This window comes from Petromyzon marinus, chromosome 59 (assembly GCF_048934315.1).
Source record: "Petromyzon marinus isolate PM22_M1 ecotype Great Lakes invasive population chromosome 59, UKy_Petmar_22M1.pri1.0, whole genome shotgun sequence".
NCBI classification, from domain to species: Eukaryota; Metazoa; Chordata; class Hyperoartia; order Petromyzontiformes; family Petromyzontidae; genus Petromyzon; species Petromyzon marinus.
Window position 1 is genome coordinate 3367893 of NC_133725.1, and position 21154 is coordinate 3389046.

General features: G+C 50.8%; 1 protein-coding gene across 3 annotated transcripts in view; it reads right to left on the reverse strand.

Annotated features, from left to right (window-relative positions):
* The window catches only part of LOC116955290 (pre-B-cell leukemia transcription factor 1-like), a 96031-nt gene extending 75949 nt beyond the window's left edge, over nucleotides 1-20082 (reverse strand). Inside the window, exons 1-3 of one of the 3 annotated variants that reach the window (XM_032976267.2) lie at nucleotides 19566-20082; nucleotides 9627-9845; nucleotides 8197-8270 (exon numbers count right to left, since the gene is read on the reverse strand). In XM_032976267.2, the coding sequence (XP_032832158.2) occupies nucleotides 8197-8270; nucleotides 9627-9811 (259 nt within the window). In that variant the 5' untranslated portion in view covers nucleotides 9812-9845; nucleotides 19566-20082. Of the gene's footprint in view, nucleotides 1-8196; nucleotides 8271-9626; nucleotides 9851-19565 lie in introns of all 3 variants that reach the window. The other 2 variants (XM_032976266.2, XM_032976268.2) reach the window with 2 other exon arrangements.
* Nucleotides 20083-21154: the final 1072 nt, after the last annotated feature.

The following is a 21154-nucleotide window of genomic DNA, read 5'->3' on the forward strand; positions in this document are numbered from 1 at the left end:
CTTCTGTAATTCCCGCAACGTCGGGAAAGTAACAAAAGGAAACTTAAGGAAAACAAAAGCCGCGAGCGACGCGCGCCAGAGTCGGCCCCCACCGCTGCGAATATTTTACTCCACCAGCACCACCACCACCACCACCGCCAACGCCACTACCACCACCACCACAACCACGACCACCGCCGCCGCCACCACCGCCACCACCGCCACTACCACCACCACCACCGCCACCACCGCCACCACCACCACCATCACCGCCACCACCGCCACCACCACCACCACCACAACCACGACCACCGCCGCCGCCACCACCGCCACCACCGCCAAAGCCACCACCGCCACCACCACCGCCACCACCGCCACCACCACCGCCACCACCGACGTCATCGCCACCACCGCTGCTAACATTTAACGCCACCACCGCCACCACCACCACTACCGCCACCACCACCACCACTACTACTGCAACCACCACCACCACTACTACTGCAACCACCACCACCACCTTAATTGCAGAGCGTTGCTGAGAAACTCGCGTGGACGTGCACAGTTTTACACGCCACGCGCACGCACACAGAAAATTTCAAATAAATGTTTTCGTTAAAATTTCTTCGCAAACAAAAAAAATGCTAACCGCGGTAATGCCAACACACCGTCACCGCACTTATTCACGGTCTGTCGTATATATATGTATACATTTACGTTTGCATTACAAGGTCGCACTCGTTGCACGCAACAAAAGAACCACAGCTACCAACCTCGCCGCACGATCCAGTCCAGGGAAGTGATCGACCGTTCACCGCGCGACACTCCGCTCCATCATCACGGCAGCGTGCGGCGGCGACACGTGGCTCAGACGTCCAACAGAGGCGGCGTTTGACCGCGTCGTCGGCGTCGGATGCTGCTGCTGCTGCTGCTTCTGCGGCCCGTCTGGAACGTTCTTCCCTTTCCGATGTGAGGAAGCAACTTTTAAATCGTCGTCATCTCGATTGGTAAAATAATTTCCTAACAACTGCCTTTGTGCGTTCAGTTTATTGTTGTTCTTCACCCGCACCTGCCCCCCCATAGACTCAACACTGCCCATAGACTCAACACTGCCCATAGACTCAACACTGCCCATAGACTCAACACTGCACCATAGACTCAACACTGCCCATAGACTCAACACTGCCCATAGACTCAACACTGCCCATAGACTCAACACTGCCCATAGACTCAACACTGACCATAGACTCAACACTGCCCATAGACTCAACACTGCCCATAAACTCAACGCTACTCATAGACTCAACACTGCCCATAAACTCAACACTGCCCATAGACTCAACACTGCCCATAGACTCAAAACTGCCCATAGACTCAACACTGCCCATAGACTCAACACTACACATATACTCAACACTGCCCATAGACTCAACACTACCTATAGACTCAACACTGCCCATAGACTCAACACTGCCCATAGACTCAACACTACACATATACTCATCACTGCCCATAGACTCAACACTACCCATAGACTCAACACTGCCCGCAGACTCAACACTGCCCACAGACTCAACACTGCACCATAGACTCAACACTGCACTATAGACTCAACACTGCCCATAGACTCAACACTGCCCATAGACTCAACACTGCCCATAGACTCAACACTACCCACAGACTCAACACTGCCCATAGACTCAACACTGCCCATAGACTCAACACTGCACCATAGACTCAACACTGCCCATAGACTCAACACTGCCCATAGACTCAACACTGCCCCAGACCCCCCCCCCCCCAAGCTGGCGAAGTAACAACAACAACCACCATCACCTTGCTCCATCTCAAGTCACGTGCTTCGCTCTTAGTCTGTTACATCCTCGACCGTGCTGCTTGTCGCTGGCCACGTGGCGGCTTTGGGCCTTCTGCGACGCAATGGCGTCAAGCCCTCTCCATCGTCCGCTCTAAAACTATGAACACGTTTTCATTTTATTTTACCAGGTAAAGGCAGCTCTTTGTCAGAAGTGACCTGGCGATGATGATGATGATAGGCCCCACTCAACGAAAGCGGGGCCGGATCATCGTCATCGTCGCCGTGTGGAAATTCACGGCAGCAGCCCAAGCAACCCTTCAACGCGTGACGTCGACTCTACACGTGGAAGGGAATAAAAGCGGAGGACCCGGAGAAAAATCCACGCGACAACGGAGAGAGAGAGAGAGAGACACCGCAAACTCCAAATATACAGCAGCAGGCGTCAGGGTGGGGATCGAAACCACGACCTCCTGCATACCAGGCGAGGTAGTTAACATCTCCTAGCCACCGTGATGATGATAAGAGAGAGAGCCACCGCAAACTCCAAATATACAGCAGCAGGCATCAGGGTGGGGATTGAACCCACGACCTCCTGTATACCAGGCGAGGTAGTTAACATCTCTTAGCAACCGTGATGATGATGAGAGAGAGAGAGACACGCAAACTCCAAATATACAGCAGCAGGCGTTAGGGTATTAATCGAACCCACGACCTCCTGTACACCAGGCGAGGTAGTCAACATCTCCTAGTCACCGTGATGATGATGAGAGAGAGAGAGACACGCAAACTCCAAATATACAGCAGCAGGCGTCAGGGGTCGGGATCGAACCCACGACCTCCTGTACACCAGGCGAGGTAGTCAACATCTCATAGCCACTCAAGTGATGTGAGGTTAAACGATCGAGTACGACTCCACGCAAGATTCCGCCACACCCCCCACCCCCCCACCCCCCCCATTGTCGCGAACCCGGCCGAAGAATAAAAATCCGTTCAAACGGAGAGTCAAGACGTGGGCCCCCCGCACGACGCCGCCGGCCCCCCGTTTCTTTCGGGTCGTGAGCGACGCGGCGCGGATCGCAGCGGGAGATGCGGTGAGGGTGAGGTGGGGGTGGGGTGGGCGCCGCCGCCGCCGCCGCCGCTTTGTTCGGAGGGTTAAAGATTTACTCGGGAATAGTTTTTCCACCCCCAACCCCACCTCCCCACCAAAAAAAATAAAAAAATAAAACCCCACCACCACCACGGTTCGCTCGTCGCGAGCCTCCGAATCGCACGGGCGGCGATCTGCGACTGCGAAGATTACGGACGCGCCCGACGCCGGCAACACCGCCCCCATCCCCGCCGTTCGTTCGCCACCTAGCCTGGCCCGTGCCAGGCTAGGTGCGCGTTGAGGCCACGCGAAAGTGTCGAACGCCCGCTTGGCAGGAGGTCGCGGGGCAGAACCAGCAGGTGCCACGGGTCGACTAAACCGAGATGATTGAGATGAGTGGCCGATGCACCACCTGTGCCCCCACTACTGTGCCAACCTGCTGTGTTTTAGCCACCCGGCGCTCCGCTCGTTGTTGTGAGCGTCGCTCCTCCGCCCTCGGTTGTTGTTGGAGGGCGACTGCCTCCAACTGCCCAGTAGCGGCGTCCTTCACGAGCCTCCTCCACAGAGGCCGATCTTGACACCGCTGGTACCGGACATCGGCAAAGTCCACTCGGCTCCACGTCCTCCTGTACCACGTCACTCCATCTCTTCTCTAGGCCGAGCCGGGCCCATTTATCACCCTCTATCCGGCCGAACAAAAGCTGTTTAGGCATGCGGTGGCTGGGCATGCGGGCTACATGACCCAGCCATCTGCGCTCCCTACTGTGCCAACAGACGCGCACACGCACGCGCGCCATGAGACGCACACGGGAATGGGATGATCGCCAGCCGTGCCGGGAATCGCTCCAAAAAAATGTGTCTTTAGCGAAACCGCTAATTTAATCGATAACAGCTACTCATTTACAAGCACCGCCGATTAGCACGGCTTACTACGTACAGTGCGAAAGAAGTTCAACATACATACACACTGCCCATAGACTCACACTGCCCATAGACTCACACTGCCCATAGACTAACACTGCCCATAGACTCACACTGCCCATAGACTAACACTGCCCATAGACTAACACTGCCCATAGACTAACACTGCCCATAGACTCACACTGCACATAGACAAAACACTGTCCATAGACACAACACTGCACATAGACACAACACTGCACATAGACACAACTACCCATAGACACAACACTGCCCATAGACTCAACACTGTCCATAGACACAACACTGTCCATAGACACAACACTGCACATAGACTAACACTACTCATAGACACAACACTGCCAATAGATTCAACACTGCCCAAAGACTCAACACTGTCCATAGACACAACACTGCACCTGGACACAACACTGCACATAGATACAACACAACCCATAGACTCAACACTGCCCATAGACACAATTACCCATAGACTCAACACTGCCCATAGACTCAACACTGCCCATAGACTCAACACTACCCATAGACTCAACACTGCCCATAGACTCAACACTACCCATAGACTCAACACTGCACCTCCGTTTAGCACGGTTGTCTACGTACGGCGCGAAAGAAGTTCAACGTGCGGTCATAAATGCAAAGATGGATTTGATAAAATAAAAGTCTGACCATACCCACACACAGTTACTCATGCGTAACAGCAGCACGGCCAGTTTACGTTGCCTTGCTTACATAAATATTGTGCGCGGTGTCTACACACACACACATCATATATATGTGATGTGACAGGCTACGTTATCGAGTAATGTGAATTTACACCGCAGCGGGAACCTTAAAAATGTACGGCCCTTTGCCAACCCGCTGCTGGGGCGGCGGGGGCATGCTGGGTGATTCGACCATACTTCACCGTGCCGGTCAACGTGGTGTCGTCGGCGATGGAGGGCGACCGACGCACAACCGGCACCACGTGTCGAAGCAATCGGCAGCGGGCCTTCGCCACGTCCAGCAGTACGAGTGGCGGAACGCCATGTACTCTACGATGAATTGTTGTTGTTGTTGTTATTGAATTGTAAGGCGCAGCTTGTTCGTCAAACAGTCGAGGCACCACCGGTTGGCACGGCTGTTCTCTGTACGGTTTCGAAAGAGGTCCAACGCGTGTACGGGGCGAGGCACGTTTCGATGAGTACGCACGGACACGCTGCGCATGACGGACGTCCCAATATCCCTGTTGTGTCAGTCGAGAGGCATCATTTATGTTAACGTGCTGCCGCGTGTAGCACGTGTAGACTCATATACCGACACAGAGGCAAATATCCCCCGTGTAGCCTCAACGGATTGTTGGGGCAAGTGCTGTTAGCGGGTAGCATCTATGAAGGCCGGCACGGCACATGAGGGGGTGGGTGGCCAGCACCACGCCCGATCGCCTTTGTCTCCTCAGTGGCGATGTTTACTACTACACACCGCACCAGGTGCTCATTTGAGGCTGAGTCGACCTAGGGGAGGCCCAGGACCGGTTCAGACAATCGTCACTGGTGTTGGCCGTGAGTGGGAATCAAACTCGGATTGCCGGGTTCGTAGCGTAGCACAGCGCTAACCACTACACTACCGCTCCCCACATATACTGACACACACACACCTACGCACGTAAACACTAACAACAGCCGCCATTTGCCACTAAGTGGCGGTGACGTCACCACGGCGCCCGTGCCAGGCCAGGTGCACTTTGAGGCCACGTGAAGTGTCGAAGGCTCGCTGACAGGAGGTCACGGGACAGACCCAGCAGGTGCCATGGGTTCACTGACTGCGATGACTTGGCAGATGCACCACCACCTGTGCTCCCTACTATGCCAACTTGCTGAGTTTTAGCTGCCCGGCGATCCGCTCGTTGTTGTGAGGGTCGCTCCATAGAGGCCGATCTTGACACCACTGGTTTCAGTGTTTGGCCAGACCACTCAGTTCCACCTCCTCCTGGACCAAATCACTCCATCTCCACTCCAGCCCATGTCATGCCCGTTTATCCCCCGTCTATCTGGCCAAACAGAAGCTGTTTGAGCATTCTGTGGCTGGACATGTGGGCTACATGACCCAGCCAATGCAGCCTTGCCTGCCAGAGGAGCTCACGGAGGATTTGTGAGCTCCTCACACAATCCAGCCTGGTTAAGCCCAGGAAGGATCGTAGGCAAGGCTAGCCTGAATGTTTCCAACCAGCGCAGATGTTATTCTTTTAGTGGGCTCAACGTTTTGCAAGCATGGATACGGGAGGGCACAACTGTGGTCGAGAAGACTCGAAGGTTCGTGTGGAGCGACGGAACAGGTAGCTTGCACACAGCATTGGCAGCTGATGAAAAGATAATGCCGCACGGCTGATTCTGAGTGAGACCTTGGCTGCCAAATCAGGGCCGGCCATGAGCACACTGTCCAGGTACGGAATCGTCTACACTCTTTCCACAACTGCCTCATCACTCGTGGGCAGTTGCTTAGTTTTATCTGGGGCTGATGGTAAGACTCCACCTCTTTGTAGAACGCTCCAGGCTCCGTAGCAGCGCCTCCAACTCATCCTCAGAGTGGGCGGCAAACACCAGATCATCGGCATAAATAACGTGGTTAACCAACAGCGAGCCATCCCACGACTGCACCCGAGAACCGATCAACCTCCCATTGTATCTGTTGTAGATTACATCCATGGAAAGCTTCTCGAACTACGTGGTAAAAGAAAATGGTAAATAGCGTAAGGGTTAGAGGACATCCCCGTTGCACCCCAAGGTGAACAGGGAATGGCTCCGACTCCTGGCCACGTAGCTTTATCCAGGGCCTGCCCACCATCATGAGTGTTTTTAATGATTGTGAACATGGGGTCTAGGATTCCGAAAGCACGAAGAACAACCCAGAGCCCTGGCCGATTGGTGGTATCGTAGGCCTTGACCAGGTCAATAAAACAGAGATGCAAGTCCTGTTGAAATTCCCTTCACAGACTCACTCAGAGAGAGACCCAAAGCTTCACACAGAGACCTACAGCTTCACACAGAGACCTACAGGTTCACACAGAGACCCACAGGTTCACACAGAGACCCACAGGTTCACACAGAGACCCACTGCTTCACACAGAGACCTACAGGTTCACACAGAGACCCACAGGTTCACACAGAGACCCACAAGTTCACAAAGAGACCCACAGGTTCACACAGAGACTCACAGCTTCACACAGAGACCCACAGGTTCCCACAGAGACCTACAGGTTCACACAGATACCCACAGCTTCACATAGAGACCCACAAGTTCACACAGAGACCCACAGGTTCACACAGACACCCACAGATTCACAAAGAGACCCACAGATTGACAAAGAGACCCACAGGTTCACACAGAGACCCACAGGTTCACACAGAGACCCCATAGATCTGCCATGACGTGAATCATAATAGGGTGTGTCCGCTTTCTGGCAATGCAACAGGAGTTGTGTTACGGTGTTTCAACACCAAATATATGCCTTTTGCAAGGAATCAAGTTACTACATTAGCCACACACAGTGCCTGCGGGGAACACGCAAAACATGGTTCTGATAATACAGTAAAACCTTGGATTGTGAGCATGATTCGTTCCGGAAACGTGTTTGTAATCCAAAGCACTCGTATATCAGTTGTGGTCACGTGACGCTCTGCAGACAAAGCGCCTACACGTACACTGCTCATATTGCAAGACCCTCGCTCGTTGATCAAATTAATATTTATTTAGAAAAGTTTGCTCGTCTTGCAAAACACTCGCAGACCAAGTTACTCGCAATCCAAGGTTTTATTGTATATGGCATTGCGTTTGAAGCTGATTGTCCTGCACCAGAGTCAGCAGCGGCCTGCCTCATGGGCTAGCCTCACCAGCAGTGTCAGATCAGAGAACAACGCCACAAGGCGAACAGCACAACGACAATGCCACACACGTGTCAGCTCTATCATATGGGATACCTTTTTGCCATCTGCGCACAAATCCTATTTTATTGGCCGAAAGGGTTCGTTCCGATCCTTATTTTTCACGCGAGAAACCCCAGATCCCCTTCACGGCATTTCAGATCAAGCTGGGGGTTTCCACACGGCGGAAACGTCGCAGAGGAAGCTACGACGTTCCACTTGAAGCTGCGTCAGGCGTCTTCAGGACGAGACCCAGGAAAGTCAGATTCAAAGCCAGGAGAGTCAAAATTAGAACCCAGGAAAGTCAGATTTAAACTCCAGGGGAAAGTCAGATTTAAACTCCCGGGAAAGTCAGAATTAAACCCAGGAACAAATGCTTCCTCTCGTGCGTACACACTGTAAGCTGAACTTCTTTTGCAGTAGCCAACCACGCACAAGCGCGGCGGGCGTGGAGCCGAGTGCACGCGAGGTACCTGTTTTCTCCTTTATTTCGCAGAGGACGCTGAAGAGCGCCGGCTTCATCCGATGGCAGTTTAATCCGTGCTTTCTGCGGCGTGACACAGCGAAGCGGCATCGGAAAAAATTAGCGACGACGACAACAGGCCTTTGGGCGCGTCCATTAGCGCGCGCGCGCATACATACATACATGCCCAAAAGACAAAGATCCCCCGCACAGACTGTTTGGGGGAGGGGGCAAGTGCTGTCAGCGAGGTGCACCTGTGAAGGCCGGCACGGCACACGAGGGTGTGGGGTTGGTCTAGCTCCACGCCTGACCGCTCCCCCCTCTCCACCCCCCGCACACACGCACATACGTGTGCGTATGCGCAGCGGTGGCTGAGAGATGTTAACTCCCTTGCCATGTATGCAGGAGCTCGTGGGTTTGATTCCGACCCCAACGCCTGACGTATATTTGGAGTTTGCGTCTCCCTCTTTCCCTCCCCGTGGTAAGATGTTAACTACCTCTCCTCGTATGCAAGGAGGTCGTGGGTTCGATCTCGACCCTGATGCCTGCTGCTGTGTATTTGGGAAAAACCGGAAGACCCGGAGAAAAATCCACGCCACCACACGGACAGATGCGCAAACTCCAAATGTACAGCAGCTGGTGTCAGGGTCAGGATAGAAACCACGACCTCCTGTACACCAGGCGAGGTAGTTAACATCTCATAGCCAACGTGGCGCTTACACTTGGGGCCTTACACTTGGGGCCTTATACCTGGGGCCTTACACCTGGGGCCTTATACCTGGGGCCTTACACTTGGGGCCTTATACCTTGGGCCTTACACTTGGGGCTTTACACTTGGGGCCTTATACCTGGGGCCTTACACTTGGGGCCTTACACCTGGGGCCTTATACCTGGGGCCTTACACTTGGGGCCTTACACTTGGGGCCTTACACTTGGGACTCTAACACTTGGGGCCTTACACTTGGGGCCTTATACTTGGGGCCTTACACTTGGGGCCTTACACTTGGGGCCTTACACTTGGGGCCTTACACCTGGGTCCTACACTTGGGGCCTTACGCCTGGGGCCTTACATCTGGGGCCTTACACTTGGGGCCTTACACCTGGGGCCTTACACTTGGGGCCTTATACCTGGGGCCTTACACTTGGGGCCTTACACTTGGGGCCTTACACTTGGGGCCTTACACTTGGGGCCTTACACCTGGGTCCTACACTTGGGGCCTTACACTTGGGGCCTTACACCTGGGACTTTAACACTTGGGGCCTTACACTTGGGACTTTAACACCTGGGGAAAAAACAAATCAAAAACGCGTCCAAACGATTTTTGTTCGTTTTAGCGTATGCGCGCGTACGGAACATGTGTGTACACAAACACGCGCGTGCGTGCGCACCGTACGTACGCACGCACGCACGCACGTGTCCCGTAACGTGCGCGCACGTACCTGGCTTGCGCCTCGTCAAGGCTCTGGTCGGTGATGGTCATGATCTGCTGCAGGATGTCACCGATGTCGTGCTTGCCGCGGCCGTCCACCTCGTCCCCGCCGTGCGTGTGCAGGCCCATGGGCGCAGTGTGGGCGCTCAGCGCCAGGCCCGGGTGGCCCTGCATCATCCGAGTGGGGTCGTCCATCTCCGCCTCCCTCCTGCTCCCCCTCCTCCTCCCACTAGCCTGCGCGTACACGCGGAGGGGGACACGTGCACGTGTCGGCGTGTACATGACTGTCGGCGTGTGCGCACGTGCGCGGGGACACGCACGTGTACACATGTCGGTGAGTACACGCGGAGACACGCGCTTGTGTACCGCTGTGTACGTGTACTAGACATTGCATTGCATAGGAGTGTGTACTGCAGTGCTTGTGAGTGTCTGTACACCCCGTGTACCATTAAGTGTGTACGCATAGGGCATGTGTGCTACGTATTACCGAATTACGTTGTAGCGTGTAACGCACATGTATTGTGCATGTACACACGCGTGTGCCTTCGTGAGTGGAGTCCATCCATTAAGCAATGCGTGCAACACGTGTGTGTGTATACGTGTGTGCACACGTGTGTGTGTGTACACGTGTGTGTACACGTGTGTGTACGTATGTAGGGAGCGGTGGCGCAGCGGTTAGTGCCGCGCTGTGAACCCGGCGATCCGGGTTCGATTCCCGCTCACGGCCACTAATACCACCAGTGACGATTATCTGCACCGGTCCTGGGCCGAAATATATTCAAGCGCGTATACAAACCTATACACGTACACAAATGTAACAACACCGCTTGGCAATTGTTCGAACGTTGGCCGAACATTGGCCGAACGTTGGCCGAACGTTGACCGAACGTTGACTGAATGTTGGCAAAACGTTGGCCGAACGTTGACCGAACGTTGACTGAATGTTGGCCGAACGTTGGCTAAACGTTGGTCGAACGTTGAGCGAACGTTGACCGAACGTTGACCGAACGTTGAGTGAACGTTGACCGAACGTTGAGTGAACGTTGGCCAAACGTTGGCCGAACACTGACAGAACATTGACCGAACGTTGGCCGAACGTTGGCCGAACGTTGAGCGAACGGTGGCCGAAAATTGGCATTCCAAAAGGGGGGAGCACCAACCCCCAGTGGCAGCTGTCCCTGTGCGGCGACGAGGTGAATGTTGAACTTTTGTGTTTGCCAACTATCACAATGATGAAGGAAAAACCCAAATAACAACAATAGGCTGCTGCCTTTGTGTTATAGACGTTCAAACACCCACACACACTTAGACACGCACCAATTTAGTACAAGGCGACATTAACAAATAATAACAATTGGCTGCCTTTTAACCCGTTTCCCCCTGGCAATAACTCCGAGGGAGTTGTGTTTCCGACGTTCACAACTACACACACACACAGACAGGGCATCATCACATCTGTATTCACCATCAAATACTCGTGGCAACAATAAAAAAAGAACGTGCACACACACGTGCTCTTTAAGGTGCTTTTAAATGTGATACATAGAAGACAATTCCGGATAAATTGCCTGACGAAGCTGGTTGTTGATGTTGTTGATGTTGTTGTTGTCATCGTCACCCGGCGATGATAACGAATCGTGAACGTTGCGCTGGGTTTAGCTCTGCAACACGCAACCGGCTAGTGCTGAACCGATTCGTCAAATATTGGCGCGTGTCGTTTACGTGACACAAACCTCCTCGCTGTGTAGGGTGTTGGCGGGTCTTAACGACACGCAATCATTATTACTATTCATCGCCGCTACACATTTAGAAACACGCGTTTTAGACCATTCTATAATGCTTCGCTCGCGATGAGTGCACAAACGATAAGGCCACTTGATTTGAGCTGGCACCTGCGGTGGCAAGGTCGCTTTTGAACAACAAGAAGCTTATACCTCGGCGGCCTTTGCTTGGTTCGGGTGGGGATGGTTTAGTTTTGGTATTGAGTAATTTATGCAGTCACGAAAGCTTGAATTCTTTATTTAGTGTCGTATTTTTGTTGGGCGATTTGTTTAACTTCATTGCACTTTGCACAGCTGTCGTGTTTGTGTTGTATTGCATTTGTTGTAACGTTCTTACCCCCGTGCCCACTACTGGGACACGCGTGAACAAAGAGCTTCACAGCTCATCGGGTTTCCTCCAGTAAAAAAAAAATACTTCTGATTTTATTGGGACCACGTGTTCACAAAGAGGTTTACAGCTCATCGGGTTTCCTCCAGTATAAATAATTACTTCTGATTCTATTGGACACGTGTTAACAAAGAGCCGAATAGCCCATCGGATTTCCTGCATTATAAATACAAACTTCTGATTTTATTATAGATTATGAAACACGCTCTGACAATACTATGCATGGCCTTTGCAAACCGATTGGCCTTTTAACACAAGCAGACAGACGCGGCGTTCTTTATAATAGGCCAGTGCCGGGTGAAGCTAAATAACATATGATGTTATGAAGGGGCCCAGTTAAAAAAAAAAACCACACAAATATTAAAAAACAAAATTTTTACTTGCATAGTAAATCAATTGTATTTTTTTCATTTGCTATACAGCCCAGATAATACGACAAATCGCTAACCTTAAACACCCGGTCTTCCGTAAAAGTTGAGGGCGGTATAGTACTATAGTAATAGAGCAAATGCAGAATCACTGAACCGGAATTGATTGCTTGAAAGCGTTTAGCGCGGGGCCCTTGAAAGTGCGGGGCCCGTAGCTAGCTACTACATGTGTAGCTACTATATATATGTAGTAGCTACTTTTGCTACTAGAATAATCCGGCACTGCAATAGGCGTGTATCTAAAAAGTAAGAATATATTTGAACCTTTCGTGACTGCAAGGATTCATAGTCTTTGTTTTTTTCGTTTTCGGTTGAGTCACGTAGGTAAAATAAAATAAAAGAAGGCACCTTGGTACAGCTATTCTGCTGTGACTGTTTTCCACCTGAAGACGGAAGCTTGCGTTGCCTCCGAAACGTCGTGATTTAATTTAATTGTTTTATTTTACCCACGTGACTTTACCGACAAAAAAAAACAAAGAGCAAGTAAGAAGAGTTTTCACCCCTTCTGGCAATTGAACAGGCGTTGTGTTCAGATTTTCAAACGCCAAATAAGAAACCTTTCGCGGTGAATCATGCCCGCGTCTCATACCCCGCTGCCATCCTTTGATACTGGCAAGAAAGCAAGGCCGAAGCCATGGAGTCAACATTGGGGGAGGGGGGACCGAATGTTCCAGGGGGTCTGGGGGTCCCCCCCCCCGCCCCCAGAAAAAAAATCTAAATTTGAAAACGAATTCCCTGCCATTTCCTGCCTAAAATATTACAAAAAAATTCACTAACACGTGGAATGGACTTTTTATTTATTGTTTACAATAATGTCTAATAGTGTATATTGTATTACATTGCTCTGTTTTTTTTTCTTTTATACCTTTTCTTGTTTCATTGTATGTAATGGCAGAGATTAGGGATTAATAAAGTACAACCATAACCACAATCATACTAACAGAAATCTATTTTATAGCAATATATCGGGGGGCATTTTGAGCATGTCTCCCCCCCCCCCCCAATATATAAAGTAAAACCTTGGATTGCGAGTAACTTGGTCTGCGAGTGTTTTGCAAGACGAGCAAATTTTTTTAAAATAAATATTAATTTGATAAACGAGCGAGGGTCTTGCAATACGAGTAGTAGTACGTGTGGACGCTTTGTACTGCCGAGCGTCACGTGATCACAACTGATATACGAGTTGCTTTGATATACGAGCGCTTTGGATTACAAACACGTTTCTGGAACGAATAATGCTCGCAATCCAAGGTTTTACTGTACCATAATTACAGCCTTGCAAGAAAGGTATCCAACGATGTAGCTGCTTGCTCACACAGCGAGCTACAAACGCTCCGACACGTGTATGGCATTGCCCTTGTGCTGTTCGTCTTTTGCGGCTTTGTTCTCTGGTCTGACACTGGTGGTGAGGACGGGGCCATGAAGACGCCCGCTGTCTCTCTGCTGTAGGCCAAGTCTGTTGAGGCTACGCGACGGAGATCTTTGTCATTTGTGCATATACAAGTGTCGTGCCGTGTGTATATGTGTGTATGTGTGTGTATGTGTGTGTATGTGTGGGAGTGTGCGTGAGCGGTAGTGTAGCGGTTAGCGCGCTGCGCTATGAACCCGGCGACCCGGGTTCGATTCCCGCTCACGGCCAACACCACAGTCACGATTATTTGAACCGGTCCTGGGCCTCCCCCTAGGTCGACTCAGCCTCAAACGAGTAACTGCTGTTGTGGTGTGTGAAGATCGCCACTGGGGGAGACAAAGGCGGCCGGGCGTGGTGAATCCAAGAATGCATGTGTTAGAGGAGCGTAAGTGTAACACAGCATGTGTTACAGGAGTGTAAGTCTATATTATGACGTGGCATAACTTCAGAGTAACTTACGCAGCAAATTGTGTAACCGTAACGCCGCATTCTCCCGTTACACAATATCAACTATTACAGCCAGACCGCGTTACGTGCGGACACACTGCCCATTACATAATTCACGCCTCGTGTGTACACAACATCAACAGACGATGCCGTGTACACATGTCACACACTGGGTATATTATACTGTGGTATACTTGGTAGTAACTAGACACGTGCACTGGGTTACCGATCCACTGCTGGATGAGAGGCATTCCCCCCCCCACGCTATGTGACACACGCGTGTGTGTGTGTGCTTGTTTGGCCATACTTCACCAGCCTGGTCAATCGGCAACAACAATAACGCTTTGCTACGGTCAACACAATCACGTAAACTTTCGATTTAAAGCTTTCGTGACTGCAAGGATTCATCTTCTTTGGTTCTTTCGGTAAAGTCACCACGTAGAATGAGAATAAAATAATAAATTGATAAAATAAAATAACACAATTATATTTTCACGACGTTTCGGCCACAACACAAGCGGCCTTCATCAGGTGAAGGGACGAGACTGTCCTCCGCTTGTGTTGTGGCCGAAACGTCGCGAGAATATTATTGCGTTATTTTATTTTATCAATTTATTATTTTATTCTCATTCTACGTGGTGACTTTACCGAAAGAACCAAAGAAGAACAATCACGTAAACTTTAAACTTTTTGTGTTTGCTATAATAATATACACACACACACTTAAAGACGCTCATGTATATATAAAACGTTACGAATCTTGTGTTTTATAGATCAACAACAACAGCAACACACACGGGCAGTGATACGCCTTTGTAGAATATCAACAATCATCACTGATAAAGTATGACGTCCAATCACCCGAGCCGCAATGATTTGACACTTATCAGGATATGAACAAGAAGAGGATATGGGGATCGGATATGAACAGATAAAGACAAAGATCCCCCGTATAGCCTTAACAGACTGTTTGGGGCAAGTGCTGTTAGCGAGTAGCACCTATGAAGGCCGGCACGGTACACGAGGGGGTGGGGTGGCCAGCACCACGCCCGACCGCCTTTGTCTCCCCCAGCGGCGATGTTGACACACCGCACCAGGTACTCATTTCAGGCTGAGTCGACTTAGGGGAGGCCCAGGACCCGTTCAGATAATCGTCGCTGGTGTTGGCCGTGAGCGGGAATCGAACCCGGGGTCGCCAGGTTCGTAGCGCAGCGTAGCGCTAACCGCTGCACCACCGCTCACACGCACACACACGAAGCGGTCAACGTTGTGTGCAGCTGCATTGTTGGCGTGATTATCGATTGTTAAAATCGTTGCAATTGTAACGATTGTAACAATTGTTACAATTGTACTGGACGCAAAGTGTTAGTCTACAGTGGTCACGCTGACTTGTAGTGTACAGTGTACATGCAGGCACGCAAAGACAAAGGTCCCCCGTGTAGCCTTTAATAGAATGTTGGGGCAAGTGCTGTTAGCTAGCACACACACGGATAAAGATCCCCCGTGTAGCCTCTCATAGAATGTTGGGGCAAGTGCTGTTAGCTAGCACACACACAGATAAAGATCCCCCGTGTAGCCTCTAATAGACTGTTGGGGCAAGTGCTGTTAGCTAGCACACAAAGATAAAGATCCCCCGTGTAGCCTGCAACAGACTGTTGGGGCAAGTGTTGTTAGCTAGCACAGACAGATAAAGATCCCCCGTGTAGCCTGTAACAGACTGTTGGGGCAAGTGTTGTTAGCTAGCACACAGATAAAGATCCCCCGTGTAGCCTGTAACAGACTGTTGGGGCAAGTGCTGTTAGCTAGCACGCACAGATAAAGATCCCCCGTGTAGCCTGTAACAGAGTATTGGGGCAAGTGCTGAGAGCTAGTACACAAAGATAAAGATCCCCGTGTAGCCTGTAACAGACTGTTGGGGCAAGTGCTGTTAGCTAGCACGCACAGATAAAGATCCCCCGTGTAGCCTGTAACAGAGTATTGGGGCAAGTGCTGAGAGCTAGTACACAAAGATAAAGATCCCCGTGTAGCCTGTAACAGACTGTTGGGGCAAGTGCTGTTAGCTAGCACGCACAGATAAAGATCCCCGTGTAGCCTGTAACAGACTGTTGGGGCAAGTGCTGTTAGCTAGCACACACAAAGACAAAGATCCCCCGTGTAACCTGTAACAGACTGTTGGGGCAAGTGTTGTTAGCTAGCACACACAGATAAAGATCCCCCGTGTAGCCTCTCATAGAATGTTGGGTCAAGTGTTGTTAGTTAGCACACAAAGATGCAGATCCCCCGTGTAGCCTCTAATAGAATGTTGGGGCAAGTGCTGTTAGCTAGCACACAAAGATAAAGATCCCCTGTGTAGTCTGTACAGACTGTTGGGGCAAGTGCTGTTGGCTAGCACACACGCAGATAAAGATCCCCCGTGTAGCCTGTAACAGACTGTTAGGGCAAGTGCTGTTAGCTAGTACACAAAGATACAGATCCCCCGTGTAGCCTGTAACAGACTGTTGGGGCAAGTGCTGTTAGCTAGCACGCACAGATACAGATCCCCCGTGTAGCCTGTAACAGAGTATTGGGGCAAGTGCTGATAACTAGTACACAAAGATAAAGATCCCCCGTGTAGCCTGTAACAGACTGTTGGGCAAGTGTTGTTAGCTAGCACGCACAGATAAAGATCCCCCGTGTAGCCTGTAACAGACTGTTGGGGCAAGTGTTGTTAGCTACTACACACAGATAAAGATCCCCCGTGTAGTCTGTAACAGAGTATTGGGGCAAGTGCTGTTAGCTAGCACACACAGATAAAGATCTCACGTGCAGCTTGTAACAGACTGTTGGGGCAAGTGCTGATAGCTAGTACACACAGATAAAGATCTCCCATGTAATCTGCAACAGACTGTTGGGGCAAGTGCTCTTAGCTAGCACACACAGATAAAGACACCACATGTAACTTGTAATACACTGTTGGGGCAAGTGTTGTTAGCTAGCACGCAGAGATAAAGATTCCCCGTGTAACCTGTAATAGACTGTTGGGGCACGTGCTGTTAGCCAGTACACACAAAGACAAAGATCCCCCGTGTAGCCTTAACAGACTGTTGGGGCAAGTGCTGTTAGCTAGCACACAAAGATAAAGATCCCCCGTGTAGCCTGTAACAGACTGTTGGGGCAAGTGCTGTTAGCTAGCACACAAAGATAAAGATCCCCCGTGTAGCCTGTAACAGACTGTTGGGGCAAGTGCTGTTAGCTAGCACACAAAGATAAAGATCCCCCGTGTAGCCTGTAACAGACTGTTGGGGCAAGTGCTGATAGCTAGCACGCACAGATAAAGATCCCCCGTGTAGCCTGTACAGACTGTTGGGGCAAGTGCTGTTAGCAAGTACACACAAAGACAAAGATCCCCCGTGTAGCCTGTAACAGACTGTTGGGGCAAGTGCTGTTAGCTAGCACGCACAGATAAAGATCCCCCGTGTAGCCTGTAACAGACTGTTGGGGCAAGTGCTGTTAGCTAGTACACACAAAGACAAAGATCCCCCGTGTAGCCTGTAACAGACTGTTGGGGCAAGTGTTGTTAGCTAGCACACACAAAGATAAAGATCCCCCGTGTAGCCTGTAACAGACTGTTGGGCAAGTGTTGTTAGCGAGTAGCAGCACCTATTGAAGGCCGGCACTGTGGCACACGAGGGGGTGGGTGGCCAGCACCACGCCCGGCCGCCTTTGTCTCCCCCAGTGGCGATGTTTACTACACACCGCACCAGGTAACTAATTTGAGGCCGAGTCGACCTAGGGGAGGCCCAGCACCGGTTCAGATAATCGTCCCCTGGTGGTATTGGTGGTGGCCATGAACGGGAATCTCACATCGCAACAACGGTTTGGGGCAAGAACCTCATCCAGCAGTGGATTGACACATTGGCTATTTGCATGCACTGTACATGTAACATACAACGGACATGTACCACATGTAATATTTACTCATGCGTGCTGTACATGTGTACACGGGCCACGATAATACACCGCACGTACTACACAATGATACACGTGTACTACGCATGTGCTATACATGTCCTACATGCACATAGTAAATATACAACATGATGCACATGTACAACGCATGTGCTACACATGTGCTACATGTATACATCGTAAATATACAACATAATACACATGTACGACGCATGTGCTACACATGTGCTACATGTACACATAGTAAATATACAACATGATACACACGTACGGCGCATGTGCTACACATGTTCTACATGTATACATAGTAAATAAACAACATGATACACACGTACGGCGCATGTGCTACACATGTGCTGCATGTACACATAGTAAATATACAACATGATACACACGTACGGCGCATGTGCTACACATGTACTGCATGTACACATAGTAAATATACAACATGATACACACGTACGGCGCATGTGCTACACATGTGCTACATGTATACATCGTAAATATACAACATAATACACATGTACGACGCAAGTGCTACACATGTGCGACATGTACACATAGTAAATAAACAACATGATACACACGTACGGCGCATGTGCTACACATGTGCTACATGTACACATAGTAAATAAACAACATGATACACACGTACGGCGCATGTGCTACACATGTGCTACACATGTATACATAGTAAATATACAACATAATACACATGTACGACGCATGTGCTACACATGTACTGCATGTACACAGTAAACATACAACATAATTCACATGTACTACCTAATACATGTACTACATTCACACATGTACTACACATTAATATACATGTACCATGTACATACATGTACTACATTCACACATGTACTACATTCATGCATGTACTACATGTATACATATACTACATACACTACACACTAATACACATGACCTCTGTAATACATTGACACATATACTACACATGTACTACATGTACACATATAGTGCATGTACTACACACTAATACACATGTACTATGTACATACATGTACTACATTCACACATGTACTACACATTAATATACATGTACAACACAACACACATTGCACGTACACCACAATACCCATGTAACGAATCTACACATGCACAAAAAACGGATTATTATATTACACACATGCATGGCACTAGCATGTCCTACATGTACACAACTGCACATGTAGTATGTAACGCCTACACCCCGTGTGTGTGTGTGTTACACGGCCACAGACTTAATCATAGACTGAATTCTACACTGAATTCTAGACTGTATCATAGACTCTATCATAGACTGAATTATAGACTGTATCATAGACTGCATTGACCGCTGAGTGAACGCAGTTTTGGCAGCCACCACGCCTCGCTATCCCTGTCACATTGTTTGTTATCCTGCGATCAACCACAACAACAGCAACAACCACAACACAGCAACACACCACGTAGAACGTCTCTCGCTATAGCGTGCGTAAAATAACAGACGATCATCATCATCATAATCACGATCACAGAGAAATGAAGATATACGCACATTCACGGTTGGGTATTTTTCACTCCGTTTTCTTGCGGGGGGGGGGGGGGTGTTTTCCTTTTTCCACGAGGTGTTAGCCTCTTTCTTCTTCGCCTCTGGCTTTCGAATTTCCCGTCTCGGATGTCAGCCGAAGACGTGCGGACAACTCCCTGGAGTGGTGTATTGACGACGATGATCTTGATGATGATGATGGTGGTGGTGACAGTGATGATGGTGACAGCCCAGAAATCAACACACACAACACACCACCACCAGCGCGCGCGCTCGCCCGCGCGCGCGTGTGTGTGTGTGGTCTTTAGTACTGAACAATATTCTGTGTGTTACGGGTGGCTGTTGTGGAAAGACACGCACACAACAGCAGTGGAGAGCTGTATGTGTGTGTGTGTCGCTGTAACGCTTTCGCTCTTTATGATTTGACAAAGAAGGAATCCCCCTCCACTCACTCAACACTTCTCGTCTGGAGATTGACCGACAAAAATCTCAGTGCGCTCACTCCTCCTCCTCCTCCTCCCATCCACTCCCATACCCCCTCCTCTTTCCAGCACCAGCACCACCAACCACCACCACCATCACCCGCAACACCACCCACCCATCTAGCCTGCCACATTCTCCCTCCCTCCCCCCCTTCCATTCCATGCTTTCTCTCTCTCTCTTCCTCCCTCCCTCCCTCCATTCATTAATTCATCTCTCTCTCTCTCACTACCCCCTCCCTCCACATCCTTCCACCAGCAGCCAGACACTCCTCCCTTCTCCCTCCCTCTCTCTCCCCTGATCCTTCCACCACCAGCCAGCCAGCCACTCTCCCCTCCTGCATCACCTCCCTCCTCCTTCCACCACCACCACCACCATACAGACATACAGTCACTCTCCAATCCTCGCTTCATCCATTCCTCTTCCTCCCACCACCCACCCACCATCCACCCTCTCTCCCTCCCACCCATCCACCCTCCCACCCACCATCCACCCTCCCACCCACCATCCACCCTCCCTCCTTCCCAGCCATCCACCATCCCACGCACCCATCCACCCTCCCACCCACCATCCACCCTCCCACCCTCCACCCAGCCAAACACCCTCCCTCCCAGCCATCCACCCTCCCATCCACCCTCCCATCCACCATCCACCCACCCAGCCACCCTCCACCCACCAACCCAGCCACCCTCCACCCACCCATCCACCTTCCACCCACCCATCCACCCTCCCATCCACCCTCCCATCCACCATCCACCCACCCAGCCACCCTCCACCCACCCACCCATCCACCCTCCACCCACCCATCCACCTTCCACCCACCCATCCACCCTCCACCCACCCAGCCACCCTCCACCCACCCAGCCATCCACCCTCCACCCACCCACCCAGCCATCCCTCCCTCCCTTCAATACTCCCTCCCTCCAACCACCACCACCACACAACCACTCTTCGCTTTTCCCTTACAACCCCACACCCAGCCACCACCACCACCCAGCCACCAACACCACCCAGCCACCACCCAGCCACCACCACCACCCAGCCACTAACACCACCACCCAGCCACCACCCAGCTACCACCACCACCCAGCCACTACCACCACCACCACCCAGCCACT